This window comes from Protopterus annectens, chromosome 6.part0, assembly GCF_019279795.1.
Source record: "Protopterus annectens isolate FY-2018-M chromosome 6.part0, PAN1.0, whole genome shotgun sequence".
NCBI lineage: Eukaryota > Metazoa > Chordata > Ceratodontiformes > Protopteridae > Protopterus > Protopterus annectens.
In genome coordinates, this window is record NC_056737.1 from 872,027,782 (window position 1) to 872,054,471 (window position 26,690).

General features: G+C 41.0%; 1 protein-coding gene across 1 annotated transcript in view; it reads right to left on the bottom strand.

Annotated features, from left to right (window-relative positions):
- The window catches only part of DYNC1H1 (dynein cytoplasmic 1 heavy chain 1), a 3,754,902-nt gene that overhangs the window by 513,241 nt on the left and 3,214,971 nt on the right, over nt 1-26,690 (bottom strand). Inside the window, exon 75 of the mRNA XM_044073590.1 lies at nt 17,438-17,612. Within this exon, the coding sequence (XP_043929525.1) occupies nt 17,438-17,612 (175 nt within the window). The remainder of the gene's footprint in view (nt 1-17,437; nt 17,613-26,690) is intronic.

Below are 26,690 nucleotides of genomic sequence, written 5' to 3' on the forward strand. Positions count from 1 at the left end.
TAGGGATCTTATGCTCAAAGGAAGTGCATTTCTAAAAGTCTGTAGGCTTGTCAGCCATATTGAAAGAGTTTTTTTTTTTTTAAGACAAAAAGGAAACAGAAAGAATACAAACAATGATATCTTGAAGAACACCCTCACAAGGGCAGAAAGGCATAACTAGAAAAGTAGATTAAAATATTAGAAAAAGGTTTTAACATATAAAGAATCCACATAACGGCAAAGGAAGGAAGGGAAAAAATTTATTTATTTACTTATTTATTTCAGTTTGGTTACCAGGGAAGTCCATTGGACCCAAGTGTGCCTGTTTTTAGTGGGGGCCCGGGGAGAAAAGCTCCATAAAACAGTAAGGTTACAAAAGTATAAAAGTTACAGAATAAAGTACAGTTTACAAATATGTACATTCGGTATCAGGCTTGATCAGCAAAGTTAATTTTGATATATCTGATGGCTGTACTGTACAGATTCATTTGAAATATACCTTCATTACATTTGAAGTGTAGGAACATTGTACATACAATCATTTAAAGTAAGGATAGAAACACTTTATAGGTACTCATTTGAAGTAAGATGCTATTTACAAAGTTGAAATTGTGTACCGAGTAGCCATGGGAGTTGCAGAGAGCTTGAGTCAACTGTAGGAAACCGTTATTGGAGTACCAGAGAGATTAGGAACCCAGGAGAAAAACCTCTTCAGGGCATTTATTAGATAGAATTAGATAGGGTGAAAGCAGGTGCATTTCCATTTGGAGGACAGGTAAGTGAAAAGCTGGGTTTTGAAGTTTTGAGTTTGATATTGTCCTTAGTGTGGAAGGGAGAGAATTCCATTTCTTGCCTAGTGAGAAAGAGAGGAGAAGTTGGCCAGCAGGTTGTTTAGGTTTGTGGATAGTAATTAGGTTTTGATGTTCAGTTCTGAGAGGTCTATTATGAGTGTAGGGTGAAGGATGTTTGTTAGAGCTGGACATTTGTTTGGGTGAAATACAATTCTGGGTGCTGTGGTAAGTTGGAGATAGTCTAGGTAATTGGAGAGTTCTAGCCAGTTCAGAGACTGAAGGGTAAGGCAGTGATGGGTGGAATTTTTAGATCTGTTGGCAAATTTAGAGATCTTATTATAGCAGTTTTCTAGTTTAGAGGTAATGGTACAGGGTCAGGTTAGTTAGAAGAGGGTCTCCATATAATAGGGATAAGAGAAGGTAAGTAGTAGCCAGAGTAGGTCTAGTAGAGTTGGAGAAAAGGAGATTGCTCCTATAAAGCATACCTAGCTTTTGTTGGGTTTTCTTTATAATGTTGTTAGTGCGTATGCTCCACAAGTTGGGTGTGCAATGGATGAGAAAGAAAAATTTTGGAGTGAATTGGATGAAGCGGTGATGACTGTACCCAAGGGTAAGAGAGTGGTGATTGGAGCAGATTTCAATGGGCATGTTGGTGAAGGGAACAGAGGGGATGAGCAAGTGATGGGTAGGTATGGTGTTAAACAAAGGAATGCAGAAGATCAGATGGTAGTGGATTTTGCGAAAAGGATGGATATGGCTGTGGTGAATACATATTTTAACAAGAGGGAGGAGCATAGGGTGACACACAAGAGTGGAGGAAGATGCACACAGGTGGATTATATCTTATGTAGGAGGGCCAGTTTGAAGGAGATTGGAGACTGTAAAGTGGTGACTGGAGAAAGTGTAGTTAGACAGCATAGGATAGTGGTTTGTAGGATGACGCTGGTTATCAAGAAGAGAAGGAGGAGTGTGAGGGCAGCACCAAGGATCAAGTGGTGGAAATTGAAAAAGGGTAATTGTGAGGTGGAGTTCAGGGATGAGTTAAGGCACGCACTGGGTGGCAGTGAAGAGTTACCAAATAGCTGGGTAACTACAGCAGAGCTAGTAAGGGAGACAGCTAAAAAGGTGCTTGGTATCACATCTGGACAGAGGAAGGACGACAAGGAGACATGGTGGTGGAATGAGGAAGTACAGGAGAGTATACAGAGAAAGAGGTTGGCAAAGAAGTGGTGGAATTGTCAGAGAGATGAAGAAAGTAGACAGGAGTATAAGGAGATGAGGTGCATGGCAAAGAGAGGTGGCGAAGGCTAAGGATAAGGCATATGAAGAGTTGTATGAAAGGTTGGACACTAAGGAGGGAGAAAAGGACCTGTACCGATTGGCTAGACAGAGGGACCGAGCTAGGAAAGATGTGCAGCAGGTAAAGGTGATAAAGGAAAATGAGGGAAACATACTCACAAGCGAAGAGAGTGTGTTGAGGAGATGGAAAGAGTACTTTGAGGGGTTGATGAATGAAGAGAATAAGAGGGAGAGAAGGTTGGATAATGAATCATGAAGTGCAGTGGATTAGCAATGAGGAAGTAAGGATAGCTATGAAGAGAATGAAGAATGGTAAGGCTGTTGGGCCCAGATGACATACCTGTGGAAGCATGGAGGTGTTTAGGTGAAATGGCAGTGGAGTTTTTAACCAGATTGTTTAATGAAATCTTGGAAAGTGAGAGGATGCCTGAGGAATGGAGAAAAAGTGTTTTGGTACCGATTTTTAAGAATAAGGGTGATGTGCAGAGCTGTAGTAACTACAGAGGGATTAAATTGATCAGTCACAGCATGATGTTATGGGAAAGAGTAGTGGAAGCAAGGTTAAGAAGGGACGTGATGATTAGTGATCAGCAGTATGGTTTCATGCCAGGAAAGAGCACTACAGATGCGATCTTTGCTCTGAGAGTGTTGATGGAGAAGTACAGAGAATGTCGGAAGGAGTTGCATAGTGTTTTTGTAGACTTAGAGAAAGCATATGACAGGGTGCCTAGAGAGGAGTTGTGGCACTGTATGAGGAAGTCAGGAGTGTCAGAAAAGTATGTAAGAGTGGTACAGGATATGTACGAGAGTAGTGTGACAGCGGTGAGGTCTGCGGTGGGAGTGATGGATGCGTTTAAGGTGGAGGTGGGGTTACATCAAGGATCAGCTCTGAGCCCTTTTTTATTTGCAATGGTGATGGACAGGTTGACAGACAAGCTCAGACAGGAGTCCCCATGGACTATGATGTTTGCAGATGACATTGTGATCTGTAGTGAGAGTAGGGAACAGGTGGCGGAGACCCTGGAGAGATGGAGATATGCTCTAGAGAGAAGAGTAATGAAGGTCAGCAGGACTAAGACAGAATATATGTGTGTGAATGAGAGGGAGGATAGAGGAATGGTGAGGATGCAAGGAGTAGAGGTGGCGAAGATGGATGCGTTTAAATACTTGGGGTCAATAGTTCAGAGTAACGGTGAGTGTGGAAGAGAGGTGAAGAAGAGAGTACAGGCAGGATGGAGTGGGTGGAGAAGAGTGTCAGGAGTGATTGTGACAGACGAGTACCTGTAAGAGTGAAAGGGAAGGTCTACAAGAGGGTAGTGAGACCAGCTATGTTATATGGGTTGGAGACGGTGGCATTGACAAAAAGGCAGGAGTTTGAGCTGGATGTGGCAGAAATAAAGATGTTAAGATTTGCACTGGGTGTGACGAGGGTGGACAGGATTAGGAATAAGTATATTAAGAGGGTCAGCCCAGGTTGGAAGGTTTGTAGACAAAGCCAGAGAGGCACGATTACGTTGGTTTGGACATGTGCTGAGGAGGGATGCTGAGTATATTGGGAAAAAGATAAGGATGAAGCTACCAGGTAACAGGAAAAGAGGAAGGCCTAAGATAAGGTTTATGGATGTGGTGAGAGAGGACATGCAGGTGGTTGGGTGTGACAGAGCAAGATGCAGAGGACAGGAAGAAATGGAAACAGGTGATCTGCTGTGGCGACCCCTAACGGGAACAGCCGAAAGAAGATGATGATGATGGATATCAAACTTTGTGTTTGTCAATAGTAATGCCAAGAAGTTTTGCGAAATGGACCACTTCTATAGGAGAGCTGGTTTGGCTAAGGACTTTGAATGAATTTGTGTCATAAGAGAAAGTCTTAGAGGGAGGGAATAGTAGAATTTTAGATTTGTTTGCATTTAGTGAGAGGTGGTTTTGTCGCATCCAATGTTCAGTAGTTGGAAAAACAGTTTGGGTTTTAGTCAGTAGTTCAGGGAGGATTGAGGCAGAGCAGACTAACACTGAGTCGTTTGCATATCGAATAACTTTGGCATCAGGAATAGCAGAGTGAAAGTTATTGATAAAGATGTTAAAAAGCATATGTCTGAAAATGGACCCTTGAGGTACGCGAGGTGGGGTAGACAGAAAGGAGGAGGTCGTGTTCTTACATTTGACTGCCTGAGATCTGTCTGACAGGTAGCTAGAGAACCAGGATACAGTATTTGGTGAGAGATGTAGGTTTGAGAGATGAAAAATAAGGTGTTTATGGGAAACAGTATTGAAAGCTTTAGAAAGGTCCAAAACAACTGTGGAAACTAAGTGTCCTGAACCTTGGGCTTGGTTGACAGTTTCTAAAAAAGAGAGTAGAGTGGTTATAGTGCTATGGCCTGGGCGGAAGCCATGCTGGGTAGATGTAAGGAGTTGGTTTTCGGTCAGGAAAGGCACATTGGAGGTGGATATATTTTTCTACGTTTTGGAGATTGGTGAGAGCAAAGCAATGGGCCAGAAGTTGGAGATGTTGGTATTTTTGCCTCCTTTGTGGAGAGAAAGAATGTAGACTGAACGCCAGAGTTTGAGTACATATGATTCCTTTATAGATCTGTTGATTATGATGCTGATTGGGAGTGCTATACCATCAGTAGAACATTTTAGGAAGGAGGAGGGAATATTATCAGGAGCATCGGAGAAAGGTTTAAGTTTGGATAGGAGTCTTGGACAGGAGTCTTTTTATGAGATTAGTAGAGACATAAGGGAAGAGTTATTAGGGATGTTAGATGAAGAGGAATGGGGGGGGGCAGGTGGATTATTGTTGGGGAAAGTCTTGGTCAGGTCAGAAATAGTTTCAATAAATCGGGGCGGCACAGTGGTGCAGCGGTTAACGTTGTCGCCTCACAGCAAGAGGTTCACCGGTTCGATTCTCGGCTGGGGTGCCTTCTGTGTGGAGTTTGCATGTTCTCCCTGTGTTCGCGTGGGTTTTCTCCGGGTACTCCGGTTTCCTCCCACATTCCAAAGGCATGCATCTGGAGCATTTCTCCCCGGGCCTCCGCTGAAAACAGGCTCTGTGGAACCTAGTCGGACATTCCCGGTCAACAAATGTTAAATAAAAAATAAAAATAAAATCAATTAAATTTGGAGCCTAATTCAAGGTCAGATACACTTGGGTCAGGACAGGGGTTATTCTTGGAGCCGGGATTGAGAAGTGAGTTTACGGATTTCAAGAATTGTTTGGGGTTATTGTTATTATTAGACTGGAGCTTAATACAGTAGGATTTTTTTGTCCTTAGTGATTCGTTGTTTTGCAAGGTTACAAAGTTTTTGTATTCGAGCAGGGTTTTGGGCAGTTTGTCATTTTGGTAAAGCTTCCAGGATTTGTCCCTTTGATGCATAACTTGTTTAGTTTCTTTGGATAGCCATGGAGCGGCATTAGTTTTTATCCTTTTGTTTCTTAGTGGGGCTAGGAAGTTTAGTGTGTCTAGTAAGATAGTACAGATAAAATCACAAAAAAAAAAAAAAGATATAATGATTCTTACGTAACCTCCTAGCTTGTGAGCAGAACATCCTCATCAGAATGATGTGGCAGCAAATGAGATACGAGGTATGTCAGGATGGTGGAGCATTGTCGGTAAAGGAAAGAACTCAACAGCTGGATGTGCGAGTCTAGTGTATGCAGCCAAGTCGGCTCAGGGACTCAGTTGAGGAATGAATGAAAGTGACATGAGATGTACTGTTTTCACTTTTTAAACACACACTTCATTTATCTTACTTTACCTGACGCACTCAGCTCAGACTAACCACTAAAACTGTTCTATATTGCATTACCTTCAGTGAACTATTACAAGCATAAACACTAATCAAGACAGCAGAAAAGGTAACTAAACTAACTCAAGTTTCATCCCTGAAAAAACCTGTACAGAATCAGGGACTACATCATAGTTCCTTAAAATCAGATCTGCAGTTTCACTGTGCTCAGTTCCTCAATTTTGCAGAGAAGCTCAGCAAAAAACCTAGGTACTTTCTGTTATAATGTAAATGCAGCCTATTTTCACTGTCCCATTTGTGCATGGATAGGGTTGCCAGCTGTCCGGTTTTTCACCGGACTGTCTGGTTTTCTGACAAATTGTCCGGTCACAAATTTCATTCAAAACCGGACACGTGAAGTCCGGGTTTTGTGCCACTGCCACGTTCTCAAGCGTAACCCTTGTAATAATGTTTCCAAGCTTATTCAGCTATCTTTTTCTTTATCGTGGGAAAATCATAGTATATACAAGGATAGTTAGTCACCTTAGGCACTTAACTGTATCAGTTTGAGCTCTTCAAACGTTTGCACTCATGTCACTGTGCTTCCACTCATACTGCTGTGTGTTACTACCTGTTAACAGTAGTGCAGCATGTTTATAGGAGCATTGACTCTTTCCTTCCCAGTTGAAAGATTTGTCTCTCTCTTGTTTGACAAAATGCTGCAGCATTAATTCTTAAGCTATACACAGTAGCATACATGATGTAAGCCCGGTGTTTTTTTTAATCTTGTATGATTTCACATGCACTGTACAGTATCGTATTTCTCAATCATCCGGTAATTTCCGAACCCTGTTCTTGCTTCATTTCTTGGACAGATAATCGCATTTGCTGTAACACGCCTGCAAAGTTTTAAAGTATCTGCAAGCCCACTCCCAAATGCAACCCCAACAAAATACTGACGATTTGCTGAATAATGAATACTGTCACACACATTTTATTTTTTATTTTTAACTGACTAAGGTGCACCCAAGCAATCAATGTTGTTATTAAAACTACAGTCAGCATACATCACACACCTGTGCACTTGCACACAGTAAACAAAGTCTGGTGCAGATGAAGTACTTAAGGAGCTTCATTTAACTTGATATTTGCCTGTTTTTAGCTCAGATGGGTCGTTACATCTGCAGGTGGCATACAGTTAGCGCGAGGAGCTGGGCAGCTGCAGCGGGGCTGCCCTCTCACTAAAATTACACTCTGGGTGCCACGGTCACTGTCCCTGTGCTGCAGCACAGCTGTTCCCTTGTACCTTCTCACTGTTAATCTCCACAACTGCTCTGTGGGTGCCTTGCCTAATCTTGCACATATCACTTGCATCAAATGCGGAACAAACAGCTCTCCAACACTTACATGGTTTTAGTGAAGACTGAATGATCCAAGCAATACTTACTATATCAAAATAAGGGAGGGGGGGGGTGGACAGGTATTTGCATATTCTTGAAAAATAAATCTCTGCAGACTCAGTCATAAATATTACGCATTAATGAACTGAATATTTTCCTTCGGTCTCATAACCTTGAAAGGTGAAGTAGTGAGATTGTATGAGTATTTGACCACATAAAATCTGTCCTAAGGGGTAAGGGCATTAAGTGATTTTAACTGTTCGCCCCCTGGCTGTATCTAATGATATTTATGGCGGTTCCGTGCTAATTTGGTAGAGTAATTACGTTTTCGGGGGGGATTCTGAGGTCGGTGTCTATGTGCACTTTGAGTAAAGTACCTTGTCGTCATGCAATTCTCAATACTTCTGCATTTGTTTGCAACAAGTAAACACCCTCACAGAGCTGGGACAACTGGTGGCCTGCTATTCTTAGAATGCTTCTGTCCAGTTATTTATAAGGCTGATGAGTTTGTAAAGCTTGAAAGTAGTTTTGGGGAAGTCGACACCATGAATAATTGCCTCCTACTCATAGGAAATGAATGCCCACTGAAAGCTGAACATTTGGACTTCCTGGCATAAAGACCAAAAAAATTATGAGCTAATGTGAGCTGGGACTAACTGGTATGTGATGTATATAGGATCAGAATACCAGCAATGGTGATTTTTTTTTTCTTCTTTCTTCTTTTTTTTTTTTGCATTCCAATATTCAATGTCCTTCAACAATCACCCAGGCTGCCCCACCCCCAAATGATGGTCATCATCAATGCAGTTGCTGCCCCTCTTCCAGTAATGGGCCAGAAGTCAGTATACGGTGACTACCTAACTGTTATATAAAAATACTGATAGGTTGAAAGCTATATTCTTGATCATATTATACAGCAGAGGTGCTCAGGTGTGTTGTAGGAAAACTGTATGCCATATGGCCCTACAAAAACAGTCACACTTCCTATACAGTGGTTTTGACACTGAGGAGGAAGAAGACCTAAAGTTGCAGAAAAGACAGTTTGAAGCTTTCTGACAGAAAAAGTACAACAGACCCCCCTAAAAATAAATAAAGAAAGAAAGAAAGAAAATGAAAACATCTGTTCACAGTGTAACAGAAAAATTCTACCAAGAAAGAGTTGTAGCTGAGAAAAAGGGTATCCTGTGGCTTTTTCCTCCAACCATTTTGTTGTATGGGCAATGACCTCAGGGCTAAGCATGATGGGGAAGATTTCAGACAACTTGGGTACATAATATCAGTTTAATGATGCTATCCATTTGTCAGCTCTAGAAAAAGATTATACCTTCTTATTTTTAAATTCTCGATTAGAGGAAAATATGTTACAGGTGTTCTCGTTTTACATTCAGACTGAGGCATTAATGACTCATCTACTGCTTGCAGTATTGATTTCTTTATTCTAACAAGTATGAAAATATTTTGAAATTTTCTTAATGTAGTTTTTTGAACAGCATGCTTCTACTTATAATGGAACTGATAAGAATTCATGTAAAGGAATTAAAGAACAAAAATATCTTCAGTTACTATGCTATGCTGTTAAAACTTTGCTATAATAAAATCTAGGCCCTGTGTTTTTAAGGAGTATACCATATATTTTTGGTTGCACTTCATTTGGTCGAACATTCAGAATATCAAACATTGCTTTTGCCATCTTAAGCAACTGAAGTCCCTTAGTTTTGGGTATTGCCAGCATCTGTGTGTGTGAGGTTGTGGGACAGTGAGAAATGGGAATTTGCCCTTTCTACACTGTTGTGTGATAATGGAGTGTGTGTATACAATTAGCATGAGGGCCACATAAAAGTGTTTGATGTTATAACATGTAGACATAATGCATAGTATACAACATGCCATAATAGGGAAGTTAAGATGAAACAATGTTTCAAGGGATCCTTTATTATATCTCAAAGGGTCAGGAATGAAAAAGTGAATTGTCAGTGCACTGTTAATTGCTGATTAAAGCTAGACTTGTAACTCTCAACCTTTCATCACGAAAATGTGGGACACTGCCTCTCATGCAGGGATGTAGCTATAAATGTACATTTTGTACTCAAACCTAATGTTGTCCTGAACCCACCTATCATTTTAAAAATGCACATAACTTTCAAAATGCTATGCCCAATAAATGGAAGAAGATGACACCTTATTTTCAATTTTTACCATCTATTCCCATAAAAAGCTATTTTTAAATGTGTATTCCTTTCTCACAAACATTATTTGTATACCTTTGTACACTAAATATTTGTTGGCACAGTTCTAAGCTTTCTATGCTTTTTGAGTGTTGAGGTTTCCAACAGATTCTCAGAAAAAAAAGTGTATTTATTTGAGTAAACTGAGTATGAATGCTTAACTACACCCTTGCTCTCATGATGTGGTATAAATGAGAAAAATGTAGAACATTAATTAACTAACCACTTAACAGCTTCAAGTAGGAAGCTCACAGGATGGTTAAAATGTGTATACTTGCAAATCACACCACTCAACAGAAGACATTTGCACAAAGTCAAAATTAATAGAGGACAAAGGCCCAAAATAGGGATATAATTTGAATACTGCTCTTAGAAACTTGCTAGAATAAACGGTTTTGTTTTACCATGCATTTTCTGAAGAATGTGATGTCTGAAACTCGTCTGCCTTTATTTAGAGAACTCGCTCCTCACCAATGTGTCAGAAAACCACAGATTTTATGAGGAACATATCTAAAATATGAAGCAAAAATCTGGATATACTGTAAAGGTTTAGACAGTTGATAAGTATTTTGCAAAATATTCATTGATGAAATAATTTAGTGTTGTTCAACATGGGTATTAATTAAAAAATATATACAACTGTGTGCGGGACTCTTTCATTGTGGAACAGCTTGAGATGCGGACTTTTAAAGACTCAAAATGATAAAGTTTAACCATACCTCTCAACTGCATCTCATTATGAGAGACTGGGAAGTTGTATAACAATTAGGTTTGCCTGTCCTGTCATTACATTGTTGGCTGTTCATGCAGCTGTGATGTATAAAAAAGATCGTTTTGCAATTGGCACACAGGATCAAGACTGTGAATGTTAGCTCTTGTGGTACAGATTTTGATTATTTTAGCCCTAGTTTGCTTACTGTATTCCTTGAACAAGTCACTTAACCAGGCATTCCTCCCTGGTGGCCCCTGAAAAAGGATGTACATGAGGCCTAACTGATTAATAAAAAGACTGTGGTGGCATTATTTTACTGAAGCTAGGCATGTTAAAGTGGTACTTCAAATAAATGACTGTTGAAAAGATCTCTTATTTAATGCGAGCCAAAGAACTATTAGATCCAAGGATTTAAATTTTGCTTGTGACAAATAGGCCATGTTGATGAGACATAAATGTGTCTCAGAGGGTGTCCATGCACTGGAACAAGCTTCCCATCCATTGATCCATGTGAAGCAGAGTCTTATCCCTAGCCCTATTTAAGCATAACTTTGACCAATAGGTGGGAAATTGGAAATCATCCCTGTTGCCATCTATCCATTTTTTTCTGGACTATCCACAAATCAAATAAATTCTCTGGTAGTCAGGAAAACGCTGTACAAATGCCAGTATTCTGTTTCACAAAAGAAAACAGACTCTCAGTGTTTGTTAAATTGGCTGATTTACTATGCTTTTTTACAGAAAAGCATAGTAAATCGGCTGAAAGCAGGCAACCGGAACAGAAAAAGAGGGTGTTCCCATCCGCTGATGTCACTGTGATGTCACAAAATGGGTGGAGCATGGATGGGGAGGGATGGGAATGGGTGGAGTTATGGGTGATGCGAGGGGCGTGACCTTTGTCCAGTTTTAGCCACAAAGAAAGCTGGCAACCCTATGTATGGAAAGCACAGCAACTGTCTGCCTAACTTTTTTGAGTATATTTCTGTTTAATCTCCCACCACAAATCTTTCCTTACAAAAGACTCTCAACTCCTGCTTTGAGTGCCACAGACTGTACACACACACTCTTCTTGCCAGCAGTTCTTTCAGTAATCCTGCATGTCACTTGGCCAGTTTACACTGCTGCAAATTAAGGGGAAACCAGTGGAAGAAGCAGCAGTCAGGTGCCATATGAAGATATTTTGGAGCCTTCCACAGGAAATCAGTATAAACGTTCACTTGAAGCTGTACAGCAAGGTAAGGAACAGGAAACTGATGCAGTCAGAGTTGAGGAGTGATAGGCCAGTGAGTTCCCATATGACAGAGCAATGGATGGCACAGGATGAAACTGAAGAGAATGTGCCACAGGAAGATGCTATAGGACTTTCTATAGAATGCCCACAGGAAATGGAAAACAAAAAATGTGCCCTCAGTTTAGAAGAAAATAAGAGAAGAGTTGCTTGATTTAATACACAGACATAGTAAGATCAATGAAAGAGACAGAATGCAGAAAGTCAATAAAACCCCAAAAGTGAGAAGTTTGATAAAAGAAATAAACACAGTAATTAGGGCTGTCCATAGAGATCCATGCAATACAACAGAAGTAAACAGGATATATTACTGTGCAGCTAAACTAATAAGTGATAAAATTCTACCACAAGAACACATGGTAGTGAGGAAAAGGAAGGGAAGAAATCTAATACCATCATGGAAGTATTGAATAGAGAAAACTATAAAGCAATTAAGAAAAGAAGTGTCACTGTTAACAAGAATATATGAGGGAACAGATCAAAAATACTCAAAGATAGACGTAATAAAAGCAATGCGCAGTATTAGAACAGACCAGGATCCATCATGCACTATTGCAAATAAACTAAAAATCTCAGCATAGGCGGAAAAACTTAGAAGATATGCAGATAAATAGAAAGGAAAAGCAAAAAAATAAGCAATTTACTGATGACCCAAAAAAGTTTTGAGAGAACTGGGAAACAAGGTAAAAGGAATTGAAAGACCAACAAAAAAGAATAAATAGATACATTTTGGAGAAGTATTTATGAAGATCCTGTGGAACATAACAAAGATGCTACATGGATAGTAGTAGTAAAAGTAAGAATAAGAAGTTTAAAGGTACAGGATATGAAATGGGATGAAGCAACATCCAGAGAGAGAGAGAGAGTGAAACAAAGTTAAGAAAAGCCTCCAATTGGAAAACCCCAGGCCCAGGTGCAGACAAAGACTTAGCTATGAGTAAGAACCATTTATATGTACACAGTGAACAGACACCAACCTATCTAACAGGAAAAAATGTTCCTATTTAAGAGTGAACCTGCAAGCTACCCTAAAAACTGCAGACCAATAACTTGCCTTCAGATGACATATAAACTACACACTGGAATTGAAGCAGAGTTTAGAGTCATTTAGAAGAAAACTCATTTATGGCAATAAAACAAAAGGGCAATAAAAGAGAAAGTCATATGAAGCAAATGATCACTTGTTGTTAAAGTCATAGTGGAGAACTGTAAAAAGGGAAAAGTCTAAGTATGGCATGGGTTGACTACAAAAACGCATCTGATAGTATCCCACATTAATGGATAAGAGAGTGCTTAAAAATGTATAAGATACACCCTACACTGATCGACTACATTACAGTGACCATGAAACAGTGGCAGACCACTTTGCAATTAAGCCACGATTAAGGACAAATTATTACCCCATGGATAAAAATTCAAAGGGGGATATTCCAGGGTGACACTGTCACCGCTGCTATTCTGCCTTACTCAACCCATTAAGCTGTCCACTTAACAGCTTAGACCATGGCTATAATTTGGCTCATAGAAAACAAACTGTAAAGACTTATCTTCTCTTTGTCGATGATTTAAAACTGTATAGCTCATCAGATGAGGAACTGAAAGTAAAACTGCAGGTTATCAAAACTTTTTCAAGGGATACAAGAATGTCATTTGGTCTTGATAAATGTGCAAAAGCAATCTTTAAAGCAGGAAAACTGTAGCACCAGGAAAACATCAGTTTGGGACAAGAATGTGATATAAAAAAATTGAGCAATGAGTGCATAAATATTTGGGAACTGATGAAGGATCAACAAAGCATGAACAAATGCAGATAAAATTAAGTAAGGTCCACTTTAGAAGACTTGTATTAATCTTGAAAACAGTGTTGACATCTAGGAACAAAATCCAAGCTATAAACCAATTTGCTCTCCCTGTACTAACTTAGTTTTGGAGTGACTGACTGGCCCTAAAACAACTTGGATAGATTAGACAGGAAAACAAGAAGGATGCTTCATGCTCGCCAAATGATTTATAAAAATCAGTGCATACCAAGATTATATATTCCCCATTCCGAAAGAGGGATGGGTCTCCTTGAAACTGATAACATGTACAGATCTGTAATCGAGGGGCTCCATACATATCTGCTGACCTCATGAGACCCAAACATAGTGAAAGTTTTGAAACACAAGGAGAACAAATCTAAGATTACTTTTCTGCTTAATCTAGCAGAAGCATATTAGGGTCAAGCAGGAATGGAAATCAAACCAGAAGTAGATAAAAGTCAGGCAGTAACTGAACGTGCCAAAAAAAAAAAAAAAAAAAAAGAGAGAAAAGAATATAAGGTGAAGGACCAGATGAGAAGGCAAGAAATGTGGAAAATACATAAATATAGCTGCAAGTATAAAAAACGTTTTGGAAGAACCTAAGAACCTCATGTTGATCAGGATCAAACTCAGGAATGGTTAAGGAGAGGCAAATTCAAACCAAGAGATTAAAGGTTAATATTAATATCCCAAGATAGTGGGCTAAGTACACGATTTACAAAGTCCACTAAACATGTGGGAGAAACAGACAAATGTAGGTTTTGTAAAACTGAATAGGAAACATTCACACACCTCATTGCTGGTTGTGACATACTAATGGCAGGAGGACTGTATACTGAACTGTATATACAGAATGTCCAATATTAGATCTTTAATAAATCTTCTAAACGCTGAATGCTTTTGCATGGAACCTTTTTCCTGTAGGCTCAGAGTTGCATAACAAATTCTAATACTGATGCAATACTGATTACAAGAGATCTTGTAAGCCAGGTAAACAGATATTAAGTAACATACCTAAGCCAGCAAACTTGCAAAGTGTTGTACAGTAGATGTGGTGAAAGACCGCATCTTTCTCACACTTACACTAGCAAGCCTCAACAATTCACATCTCAGGAGTTCTGGCTACAAAGTAATAAAGAAGTTCACATTAAGTCCTTTCCCAGCTTAATGCATTTTACCTTCAGTCTCCTCATTTGTTAGCCCCATATATCCTGTGTGGGTCAGCTGGTGCTCCACAGCTTGGCATATGGCTTGTTTCTGTTCTGTACTTTTTGTGTTGCCTTTCTCTCTCTACTTCCATTAAGCTGTCATAATGCAACAATGCAAACTTGTACTGTGGACTGTGTCCTTGCTCTGGTATCCATTTTTTCACTAAGCTCCTGTATGATGTTTGCTGCAAAAAAGCAGCACGGATGAGAAATTACTGATGCCAATATGGCCACAAACTGACCTGGCCCTGCAAGTTATTTAGATCTACGTAAACATTTGCTAGCTTGACAAGAGCCATAAGCCACCCCGTCTCAGACTTCATTCAGTGCATACTGCAGTAGCTGTGACTTCAGGAGAAGCAGAGCATCCTTAGCATGTGTAAAAGAAATACTCTACATTACATTTTATTTGTAGCTCTCCTCTGTACTTCAGGAAAGTAGGGGATGTCATTTCTTAAACACAGAGTGAACATCTGCAAACACTCTTCTCATTTTAACTGCTTTGACACAGAAATCCTGGAATAGATGTACTTTATGCCCTTCCAGAAGAAAAGGGTGACATTCACTGGCTGCTTGCAGCATCCTGTCTGCATAATTCAAAATATTCAACACAATTTGCTGGGGGATCCATCCCTAGTGTGTCCACAACTCTGCAGCATTGATTAGTGATCGCTATCTGTGCGGAGGACAGACTGCGGTATTACGCTAGCTGTCTTCTCCATATAAGTGCAAAGATATACTTGCTGCACATCCCCAGGTAAACAAACACCCGAGGTTACTGCATCTCTAATGAAATTCCTTATCTCCCAACTACTGATTAACCTCACTGATCAAGTTACTGTAGTTGCTTATCTTTCATGGTGCATTCCTGGGTAGTGGAGGCGTGAATGCCCATTGCTATCAAGAATATCTAGCAGGCTACACAGGCATTCAACACTAATTTGTGAATTGCATCGTCAGCTTTAATGCCAGCCACATCATACAGCTCCTTGGCAACTAATAGTATAAACTGTGTCCAACTTAAATGACAGAGCCAAGGAATTTTGAAATCTTGCCAGGTCCCACCAAGTTCCTCACAGCGGTTAGCGTGGTCACCTCACAGCAAGAGGTTCTCCCGTTTGATTCTCGGCTTGAGCGCCTTCTGTGTGGAGTCTGCATGTCCTCCCCGCGGTCGAGTGACGTTAAAGACATGCAGGTAGGTGCAAGCGTGAATGGGCGTGACTTCGTTTAAAGTGGGACGTCGGGCTGGCAACTCGGCACCGTAAAAATCCACTGCTAATCATGAACAGACCAGAGTTCTGCTGTGGCAACCCCTAACGGGGAAAAGCCAAAAGTCTTAATGAACAGTACAAGTAGTGCTGAATGAGAGATGAAAGTCAAACTCGAAACCAAGAAATAAAAGAACGTGTTAACAGCCGATTGGGAGGGTGGCCTAATGGTTAAGGCGTTTGCCTTACAAACACAAGGTACAGGGTTTAAATCTCACAGGGGATAGTTGGCTAGGCTTAAAATGGCTTGCAATGGCAGTTAGCCCAGTACTAATCTATTCTATTTAAATAACTAGGAACAACAGTAGTAAAAGATGAGAAAATGCACTAAGTTGAATTAACAGACAGAGCCAGTACTGCAACTCTACCCATGGGCATTTCGGACCATCCACACTTGCACTAAAAACAGGCTTAAAATGAGACCCCCCCCCCAAAAAAAAAGAAGGATACTGCTCAACATGACAATGCTGATTTTCTTCCCCCACATGACATGAATGTAGACTTTTTTTTTTTTTTTAATGATCAATATATACAGTTGACTGTTAACATATACATACTTTCAGTCCCAAGTTACAGCTCTGGCTATTGCTATGCCTGGCAGAGTTACATCAATAAAACATGCAAGAGCAGAAGTAGTCAAACATCTGATGCTCTCTGTTTAGATTATACTCTTAATAGACAAAATGGAGGAAAACTCCCCATGTTTTGTGAGGCTGCTTTAAATGGCGTCAAAACGTCTGCCACTTGACATCCAGGTAGGCAAGCTAGTAACCGGACCCTTTTTAAGTTTTAAAATTACTTGTTCTTATAGTGTCGTTCCCCCCCCCCAATCTACAGAGAGAGAAAAACAATCTCTTCAGTGTCATTTTGCAATGTGCTTGACAGTAAATACTTGGAAAACACCATTCCTATGAACCTATTACATCACCTGTGTGAAACAAAGGCCATTTCTGCTTTTAGTGTTTTTGAATATTGTTAGGACAAAAAGTTCTACAACACAGAAAAAATACACAGAGCAACAAAGGGAAAAGGAGACTATGCCATTCAAAGAGAATACAACATTGGCTACAGAATCAGTTATTTGAAGCTTCAGCATTCTACCTCAACACTGGCAAGCTAGAGAGTGCAAGGGCGGGAACAGGATCTCCAGTTTCATCATTGTCAAGTTAAGTGACAAGCTTACAGTCACACAGCATGTGAACAGAGACTGAGGTGACTCAAACCCTTTGCATACAAGATGAACTTTGTTAGCAGCTCATCCTTAATCTTCTGTGCCAACCAAGCTGGGCTGCATACATGTAATATATCTGCTTACTATTTGTAAAGAAAGGAAGTAAACTACACACAAATCTACATATGTGCATAAAAAGAAATTGCTGAATATGAAACAGGAAAACATTTCATTGAGGAGTTTGTAGTTCAGAAGTCTAAAGTCATTAAAACACCTCACGCTCACTAATGTTCAAGAGTGGGAATGAGTTTTACCCCTGCCTCATTGAATACTGAGGTGGGTCTCAATGCAGTGGGTTGAGATGGGTTTACACATTCTATGCTTCAACAGCTCCCAGTCCCAGGCTAGCAGGCACACACTTTATGATGCAGCGTAGCTCCCTCAGTCTTACAACTGGGCAACAAAACATTACTTGTATAGGATAAATGCCTCAGCACTCTGTGAAAGCCCTACTTAGCACAGATTCTAATTAACTGAAGTTGGCAAACAAACCACCAGCACTTACATCATCTTCTTGGACTTTAGAAACCAAGTCTTTAAATGCAGGCAGACTGCTCAGTCTAATCATGGCTTCCGCTTGTTCGGATGTTACACCTTTTATCTTTGGTGTTGTAACACCACTCATCACCAGCTCCTTTCCTCTGAGAAAATGCTGGAACTCTGCATCATACACTGGCTCACTAGATGGAGGGAAAGATTTAAAAAAAAAAAAAAAAAAAAAAAAAAAAAACAGTGACTTAAATTTATAAAAGCTTAACTTTTTACTTACACAACATATACTTCTCAAGGGGCTAAGTAAAGAGTCAAAGGCAAAAGACAAGACCTGTGCTGCCAAATTCATCAGTACTTTCAATGACTGTAGCACACCTCAAACAAAGCAACACATGCACACATATGCTATGTACAGAATAAAATGCCACTATCTTAAATATATCCTATACATTACTATTCTACTTTTTATAAGCTGAATTGTTTACCATTCTATAAATAAGAGACAGCAAATGACAGAATACTTAATCTAAACTTTTCATTAACTATTCACTCTAACATGCTGTGGGTAATCTACTGGTATAATATTTTTAAACTTTGTCTGCACAAACACTGCAGAACTTTTTAGTCTTTAGTATTACTTCTGAAATTGTCAGAATACCTAACTAGCTTCTTGATCAGTAGGCGAGATTCTAAATATTACAAAAATGACAGTTCTGTGGTCTTGACTGCTACTAATGTAGATGAACTTCACTTCCTGGAATGCTTTCGCATCCGGACCCTCCTGATATCACATTAACTCAGCAGAATGACTCAAGAACAACGAGGAGAGATCAATTACGTGGTTTTTAGCTGCTTTGCATATAGGGGTAGTTTATTTTTTTATATTTATCTGTACCCTACCCTATGACACCTTGGCTAAATGAATCTTGGAACATCTCTCAAATCATCTACACAGGCAGTCTAAGCTTGCTCACTAAACACTTCTGTGACTCAAATAGCATCAACTTATTGCTCTACAAGGAAAACACTTTAACAAAATATCTTCTGGACAGCCTTTCATCTCTAGTTTAGATAAGCCACCTCATGTGATCATGTCTTAACACAAATGCAACTAGCTGCTTTTCAGACTTTTGTGAATCAATTTACTGCCTTACTTTATGGAGATGATAGATGCTTTGCAATCTTGACGCAATAGAATTTTCATTTTGACAGTCATTAGAAATTATGCAGATCTAGGAAGGCTGCATTCTGCCTCCAGCCCATAAATTAGATGGGCACCTTTCAGTGGAGTACTTCTGTATTCCATCACAGCCATAAGGTATTGTTAGCAGTCCCTCTTACAGCTGAAACAATCAAATCTGGCAGTCTGTATATGTCTCCTTCAACTGACCATTGCTGGATTATTTGGATGACACAATATTGTTAAAACTACCATTATTCCTAAAATTTCTAAAAATCATTTACATGATATGCTTGTATACTGTACACTATCTGGGATTACGTTTACTTGTATAGCATTTGATAATTTCATTGTGACAAGAAACTTCAAATAGTCTGTAAAATTAAATACACTGCTTTTCAACAAAATTCTGTTCCAACTGCACTCCCTGGTCTTACTGGTACTCAATAAGGCTACACAGTTAATATCAGGATAATGCAGTAAGTAGTGAGTGGGTTATGGACTTACATGATGTCTCCGAATACCCCCCTCCCCCTTGCATAGGTCCGAGAGACTAAGGAATAGGGAGGGTTATGAACAACAATATAGGTACACAAATATTCGGGGGGGGGGGTTAAAAGGGGGAGGGGGAGGTACTAGGACAACTCAGTACCAACCTCCCCGACTTGGAAAACAATTCCATTCTGCAAGACTAAATGAACCCCTATAGATATACTTTAGATGATTTTAGTATATACAATTTTAGTCATATTTCCTTAACCAAAGAACGTTTTAGTCTCTTATCAAAAGGAACCAAGTTTATTCCTAGTAGAAGGGAAGATTTAACCAAAACAATTATGGATGTTAAAACCTTTACTAGGAAAATTAACTTCCAGGTCATATTTGATCAGAATAAAAATTATGAAATAGGATATCTGGTAAAATGAAGTACATACAATCCCCCATTGCATCCCCAGATAAAAAATCTAGAGAATATACCCGAGAATGAAAGTAGTAGTATGGGAAAGTACACTATATAAGGAACTTAAGCCAGGCTGAAAGCAGCATCCTTGATGAATTAAGAGGGGATGCAGGCTTAAGAATTATGAAACTGGACAAAGGTGGGGGGAACAGTATTGATGAACAGCTTTGACTATGAGGGGAAAATTAATGAACTCTTAGGAGACCCTAATAAATACTCCACAGTTTCAAAAAATGAAATAAATATTAGCTACAGAAGGATAGATATGGCCTTAGAATGTTTATTTTTAGATGGATTGTTAGATAGGAAGACATATGAATATTTAAAAGTGGACAAACCTAAAATTCCTACTATTTTTGGGATGCCTAAAATAGGTAAGAACGGAATGGATCTCCCTATGAGGCCAATAGTTTCGGCTAAGGGTTCCAAAACGTTACCCCTATCCAAATTCGTGGATGTTAAGCTTAAGAAACTGTGGCTTAAAAGAACCGACATTTTGAGAGACTCTTGGGATCTTCTAAGGAAAATGAATCATGATTTATAGAATGAGAATTTATGTTTTCTAACAATTTACGCTGTAGATTTGTTCTCAAGCATTCCCCACAGTGATGGATTAAGATACCCGGAAGAACTAATTTTTGAGGATGAGACTTTAACCCATGATGAGTGTACTGTGGTGATGGAGCTTATAGATTTGGTTCTAAAGTTCAACTTCATTTACTTCAAATGTGATTTTTTTCACCAGAAGAAAGGAGTAGCAATGGGTGCTGCTTGTGCACCCAACTATGCCAATTTGGTTTTAGCCAAATGGGAAGAAGAAGATGGTAACCGAATCAATATACAGTAACAACTGGTCACTTTACAGAAGATTCTTGGATGACATATGTATCCTATGGGAAGGGCCAAAAGAAGAGAGAAAAATGTATTGAATATATTAATAACAGTACTCATTTTCTTGAATTTACCTACAGAATAAATTATGAGAAGTTGGAGTACTTGGATATAGAAATATACAAGGAAAATTCACGTTTTAATTCCAGGGTGTATAGAAAGAGTACCTAATTCTAACTCTTATTTGCACTTTGAAAGAGCTCACCCTTTGTACTCCAAGAAAAATATAGTTAAAACACAATATATTAGGGCCTGCAGGATGACGTCCAGAGACAAAGACTTTGAAATGGAAAAAAGGTTACTAAGCAAAATGTTTAGGACGAGGAAATACCCAGATGATATGACAGACAAAACTGAGACAGAAGTGACAGAAAGGAGACCAAATGACTTTAAGCCAATATTAGGATTACCAGTATTTGATATTATAGGTCCAGTAAAAAAGGCAAATGACAATTTTGGCAGTGCACTCATCTTGGAGTATAATGCATGTGCAAAAAATGGTAAGACAAACTACAGATAAGGAATGGAATAAATGTTTAGCATTTACTAACTTGAGAAACTAAAGAATGAAAAGCTACAAGTAGTTTATAAGAATTCAAGTAATTTAAAACTTTTATTGGAAAATGGTACAAACCAAGAAGTTCAGAGATGGAGAAAAAGGAAGGGAAAGTTTAAATGTGGACATTGTCAACAGTGCGCATACATTAGCGATACATAAAGTGCGGATTTTGAAAGCAGGGGAATTACCCTGGAAGGCAAGGATTTTAATAATTGTGACTCCTTTGGGCTTGTATATTTAGCAAAATGTCAAACCTGTGAAGCATTCTATATAGGGAAGACAGAACGCAAGCTCAGGAGAAGGGTATACGAACATATGTATGACCTAGAAACAAACAGACTAATGCACTGTACAAACAAAGCTGTGAAAATGCATACTATACATTTTTTGTGATAGAAAGGGTGGAAAAGAATGGCACAGGGGGTTTATGGGAGGGAGTGCCACAGGGTCCATAACTAGGGGTCTCAATAATGTGGCCCCTTTAAGAAAAGCTCGGCACAATCTACATGCCATAACGTTTGGATCATTAGCCAAATGGAAGGTATAAATAGCTGCCAGTTGAACTTTAATAGTGGCAGTGGATGAACCTTGATGGAACAGTTGTGTAAGAAACTCCAAAATCGTAGATATGCAGGCTGTATAAGGATCAAGGTTTCTATCGCTATCCCAAAAGGAAAACCTTTGCCCCTTACTGGCGCAAATCTATCTAGTTGAAGGTTTGTGAGAAGATGTCAGAATATGTATAGCATCAGGAGAAAAGTTATGAAGCCTGACTAGGGATGGAATCAGAGCAACCACGCTGTCAAATTGAGGGTGTGGAGAGAGGGATGGTACACCCCTGACATGTGCGTCAGTAAATCTGGCACTGGGTCCAGAATCCAAGGTTCGTCCATTAGGTGAGGCCTGAGGAAGGGGAACCAAATCTGACGAGGCCAGTAAGGAACAATGAAGATCATCTTGCTTCCCAAGGATTTTGCTTTCTGAATGACCTTTGACATCAGAGGAAAAGGTGGGAAGGCATAGAGAAATCCCGACGGCCAATTGTGAATGAGTGCGTCTCTGGGCGTCTCCCCTACGGGGGGGGGGGGAGATCAGGGTGAAGTAGTTGCTGCATTTGGCATTCAGAGGGGTGGCGAAGAAATCGCAGCAAGGCTGACCCCCATCTGCGAAAAATCTGTTCTGCAATGTGTGGATTCAGAGACCACTTGTGAGGCATAGGAATCGCCCTGCTGAGCCTGTCAGCTTTCACGTAGGTTTTCCCCAGAAAGTGTGTTGCGACCAGAAAACGTTGGGAAGATGCTGCCCACTCTCACACTCGAAGGGCCTCTCTGAATAGGGGGTAAGATTTGGTCCCTCCTTGTTTATGTACCATACCACTGACATGTTGTCCGAGTGAATCGCAATTGTCCTTAGAGGAAGAAAGTTGTGAAGTGCTTGCAACGCCAGAAGCACTGCTCTCATCTCCAGGACGCTGATATGTAAATGAGCCTCATGTTCCTGCCACATGCCTTGGACTGTTCTCCCTAGATGATGCCCCCCCACCCTATCTGGGAGGCATCCATGGTCACGGTGGCGACAGGGGGAGATGGAACAAATGGTCTGCCTGTGGTCAGATGGCTGGACTGAGTCCACCAGCGAAGATCATGTTTGCACAATTATCAGGATGGGGTGAGAAAGAGGTATTTGCTGCAGAGACCACTGGGCGAAAAGTAACCACTGCAGAAACCTCATGTGCAGCCTGGCTAATGGGACTAATGTTATCGTGGAGGCCATCGTCCCTAACAATTTGAGTACCGTCTTTGCTTTTCGCTGTGGAAGTAGACTCAAAATTTGTTGCCCGAGATTCTGGACTCTCTCTATGGGGAGGTAAGCCCTCATTGTGATGGTATTTATTTTTGTGCCAATGAAATTCACATGCTGAGAGGACAATAATGCAGATTTTGCCAGTTTACTGTAATTCCTAGCTGCAAGCAAGTCATAATGGTGGCGTCCCTGGCCTGTAATAGTAGATGCCTGGTGGTGGCAGTCAGGAGCCAGTCGTCTAGGTACAGAAAGACTTGGAATCCAAGGCGTCTCAAGTGAGCAGTTACCACTGCCATGCATTTGAACACCCTGGGGGCTGTGGTGAGACCAAAGGGCAGGGCGTGAAATTGGTAATGACTGGCCCCCAGCCAGAAGCGTAAGTGACTCCTTGATGCTCTGTCCATTTTGATGTGGTAGTACACATCTTGGAGATCTATGGAGCACATCCAAATGTCTTTCCCTAATAGCAGGAGTACCGACTGTAACGTGACCATTCGGAACTTGAACTTCTTTACTGATTTGTTCAACTTGCTGAGATCCAAGATGGGTCTCAAGTCCCCTGTTCGTTTGGGCACCAAAAAGAATCTGGAGTAAGTCCCTAATCCTACTTGTTCTGCGGGGACAGGTTGGCTGACTCTTTTTGAGCAACCTTTGGATTTCTACAGTTGCTGAATCCCTGTGATTGGGTGGAACATCTGGGATTCTTCTGGACCGAAGAGGAGTGAAAGAGAAAGGAATACAGTATCCTCTGGTAATTATCCTTTGCACCCACTTGTCTTGTGTGATGTTGCGCCAAGCTTCTGGGTACAAAGATATATGTCCCCCGACTGGCTCCAGACATGCACAGTCGGGACTCCTTTCAGAAGCACTGGTAGGGATGACTACGAAAGGGATGACCACGAAAGGAATCACGGTCTCCCTGATTTTGCAGGCCTCCCCTGCCTCTAGGCCGACGTCTACAATTATTTCCTCCTCCTCTGCCTCTGGAGAAGGAATCACCCTGTATGTCCTGGAAAAACCTCGGACTTCCTGAACTACATCTTTCCGCCCCTCTGCCCTTTGGGATAAGGTCTAGAAGGAACAGAAAAATGGACTTCCATGGCAGACAGGGTTTTCCCTTCCTGTTTGCACCTGGTGAGTGTGTCCTTTACCTTAGGCCCAAACAACGAGGACCCATCAAAGGGGGCAATGGTAAATGTAGACTTAAAGGCCTCCACAAAATTACACAAGCGCATCAAGGAGTGCCTTCTAAGAGAAGCTCCTGAACCCACTGCCCTACTCGCTCCATCCGCTGCATAAGATATCAGCCTCATGGAGGAGTTGACAAGAGAATTTAAAGTAGACATCTGTGCGTTAAGCTTATCAGATACATTATACCTTGGAGTATCTCCCAGCTCTTTCAGGAGATCTCTCTGAAGCCTAGTGAAATGAGAAAGGTAGTTCAGACATCTAAGTGTAAAAGCCGCTGAAGAAAAGACACGCTTCCCTTATCTATCCATCGTTCAAGACTCCTTGTTCGGTGGATGGACAGTGGAGGAAGTTTCACCAAGTTCCTTTTTGGTGGCTGCTGCCAACCACCATGGGATCTACTGGCACACCTTTGGTGAGAACATCTTTGTCCTGAGGTGCTGATAAGAATTTATTAGGTCTTCTAGCAACTGGTTCCACAGTATCAGGAGATTTCCACACCTTTCGACTCTCCAGATCCAAAAGTTCGTCGAAAGGTGGAGATGCCCAAGAGGTGATGGGTTGAGACCCGAAAGCCTTCAGGTACACTGATTCCTCATCAGAAGGGAAGGTGGTGGGCCAGCCGCCTCTCTGTTTCAGGATCTCAAGGATATCTGTGAAGGAGATATCGGACGACGACATGGGGGACCCTTCTGACTCCTCGATGTCAGTGTCTGATGTAATGGACTCATTGGGGGAGTCAGCATGCTTCCTCTTACAAGTTTTCTTCTGAGGGGGCTCCTCAGAAGGATATTCTGGGGAGATCTCGGAAGATTGGGGACCACTCATGGAGGGTTCCTGAGGCTACGAGTCTCTGCTATGCTGGATGAGAGAAGGTGCTGAGATTGAGGTTGGCGCTTTAGGGGGAAGAGTGTTGGTGCCCCTAGTTGGAACTGAAGACTTGGGCAGAACACTCCTCATCAGCTCGAAGGCCGACCCTCTTGGTTCAGAGGACACCCCTTGTTCTGAAGGAGCAGAGGCAGTCTTCGGTACACAGGAGATAGGCTCCGAGACGGACATGGGGTCCGAACTCACCCGAGCCGAAACACAGAGAGGTAAGCTCGGAACCGAAGTTCGGGTCAAGTGTCCCCTCTGGTCCGACTGGACAGCTTAGGACCCTAGACCCCACGGATGGTACCGGAGTCTAAGCAGATATCGGAACAGAGAGACCCACCGAGGTAGCTGGAATCAACCTTTCCATAGCAAGTGGCACTGACATCTCTGGCTCCAAAGCGCCTGAGTGGCTCAGAGGAGGAACGGTGATAGGGTGTACGGGCTCAGTAGGCTCCGGAGCAGACGGGGACAGAGCCGAAAGTAAATTTGCCAGCGCTGATGTTTTCAGGAGTCTGCACACCACTCTCTCAATGTCCTCATCAGAAAGGCTCCTAGAGGACCTGGAGGATAAAGTGGAAGACCTAGACCGTTGAAAAATTGGTGATCTGAGTGTTGGAGAAACCGGACGAAGTTCAGCTGACTGGCTCCGAGACACAGATTCAGTTATCAGCTCTGTAATCTTTGGAACCGAAACTGATTGTTCCACCAGTGCAGCCGAAGAGGAAGTAGTCGATTTAGAAATTTTCTCTGGCGGCTCCGATAACACTGAGTGAGTGGTAGACTGCCTTTTTGCACGTTTAACTTTGTCTTTTTTAGATGAGGGTGACTTGGAACTAGAGGAGGAGGAGGAGGAAGACAATTCTTCCTCAAAATAATGCTTTAAGAGACCTTTCAATATAAGTTTGTTCTTTCTCTCTTGAAGGACTTGAGGGCTAAAAAGCATGGCAAAATGATCCAGACTCTTGAAGGTGAATAGCACCTAAGCAGTATATGCAAATAGTATGCCCATCTGTCAGGGAAATTTTTTTGGGGCGCACTTGGTACATTTTTTAAACCCAGAAGGCTTGTGGCCTTTCAAGTCTTTAGACATATCCGAAATCAAAAGCTGATATCCAAGACAGACAGAAAAAAAAACAAGTCACAGCTACTAGTGCCAGAAACAGAAACTACCTCTAAATTAAACGGTTAGCCCTGAGGGAACAACAGACAGACATAGGTCCTCTAACTTAAATGGGCCTAGCCCTAGAGGAAAAAACACAATACAAGACAGAGGACTAGGTAAAGCGAGCCTAGCCCTGGGAAGGAAAAGAACATGAGCGACAGACCGAGGACTAGGTCCTCTAATTTAAAAGGGCGTAGCCCTTGGTGAAATATAGCTTTGAAAAGAGAAAACAAATGAGGCAAAAGCCCAAATAGCAAACAAAACCAACAGTGAGAAAGTACAGTTTTGTACCTACCATAAATGTAGATGTTCGAGAATCCACATTGCTGCAGTCCTAACTATTGGGGAGCCCGCTGTCCAGTCGGCCCGAATACCAAAGTATATGGCTGACGTCGGTCAGGGCGCATTAGACTGACGTCAGTACGTCAGGGTACTAATGCGCATGACCGACGTCATATCCTCAGTCTTTTCTTGCCCCAGATGTCAGAAGACCCTGAAAAGATAAGGCCAAACCAAAACTCCCAACATACCTGCACCAAAATATATATATACAAAATATACAAAATTAGCAGAATATAACCTCACCTACACAACCACCCCTAAACACAGAGGGGAAGGAGGGAGATAAATTGGACTGCAGCAATGTGGA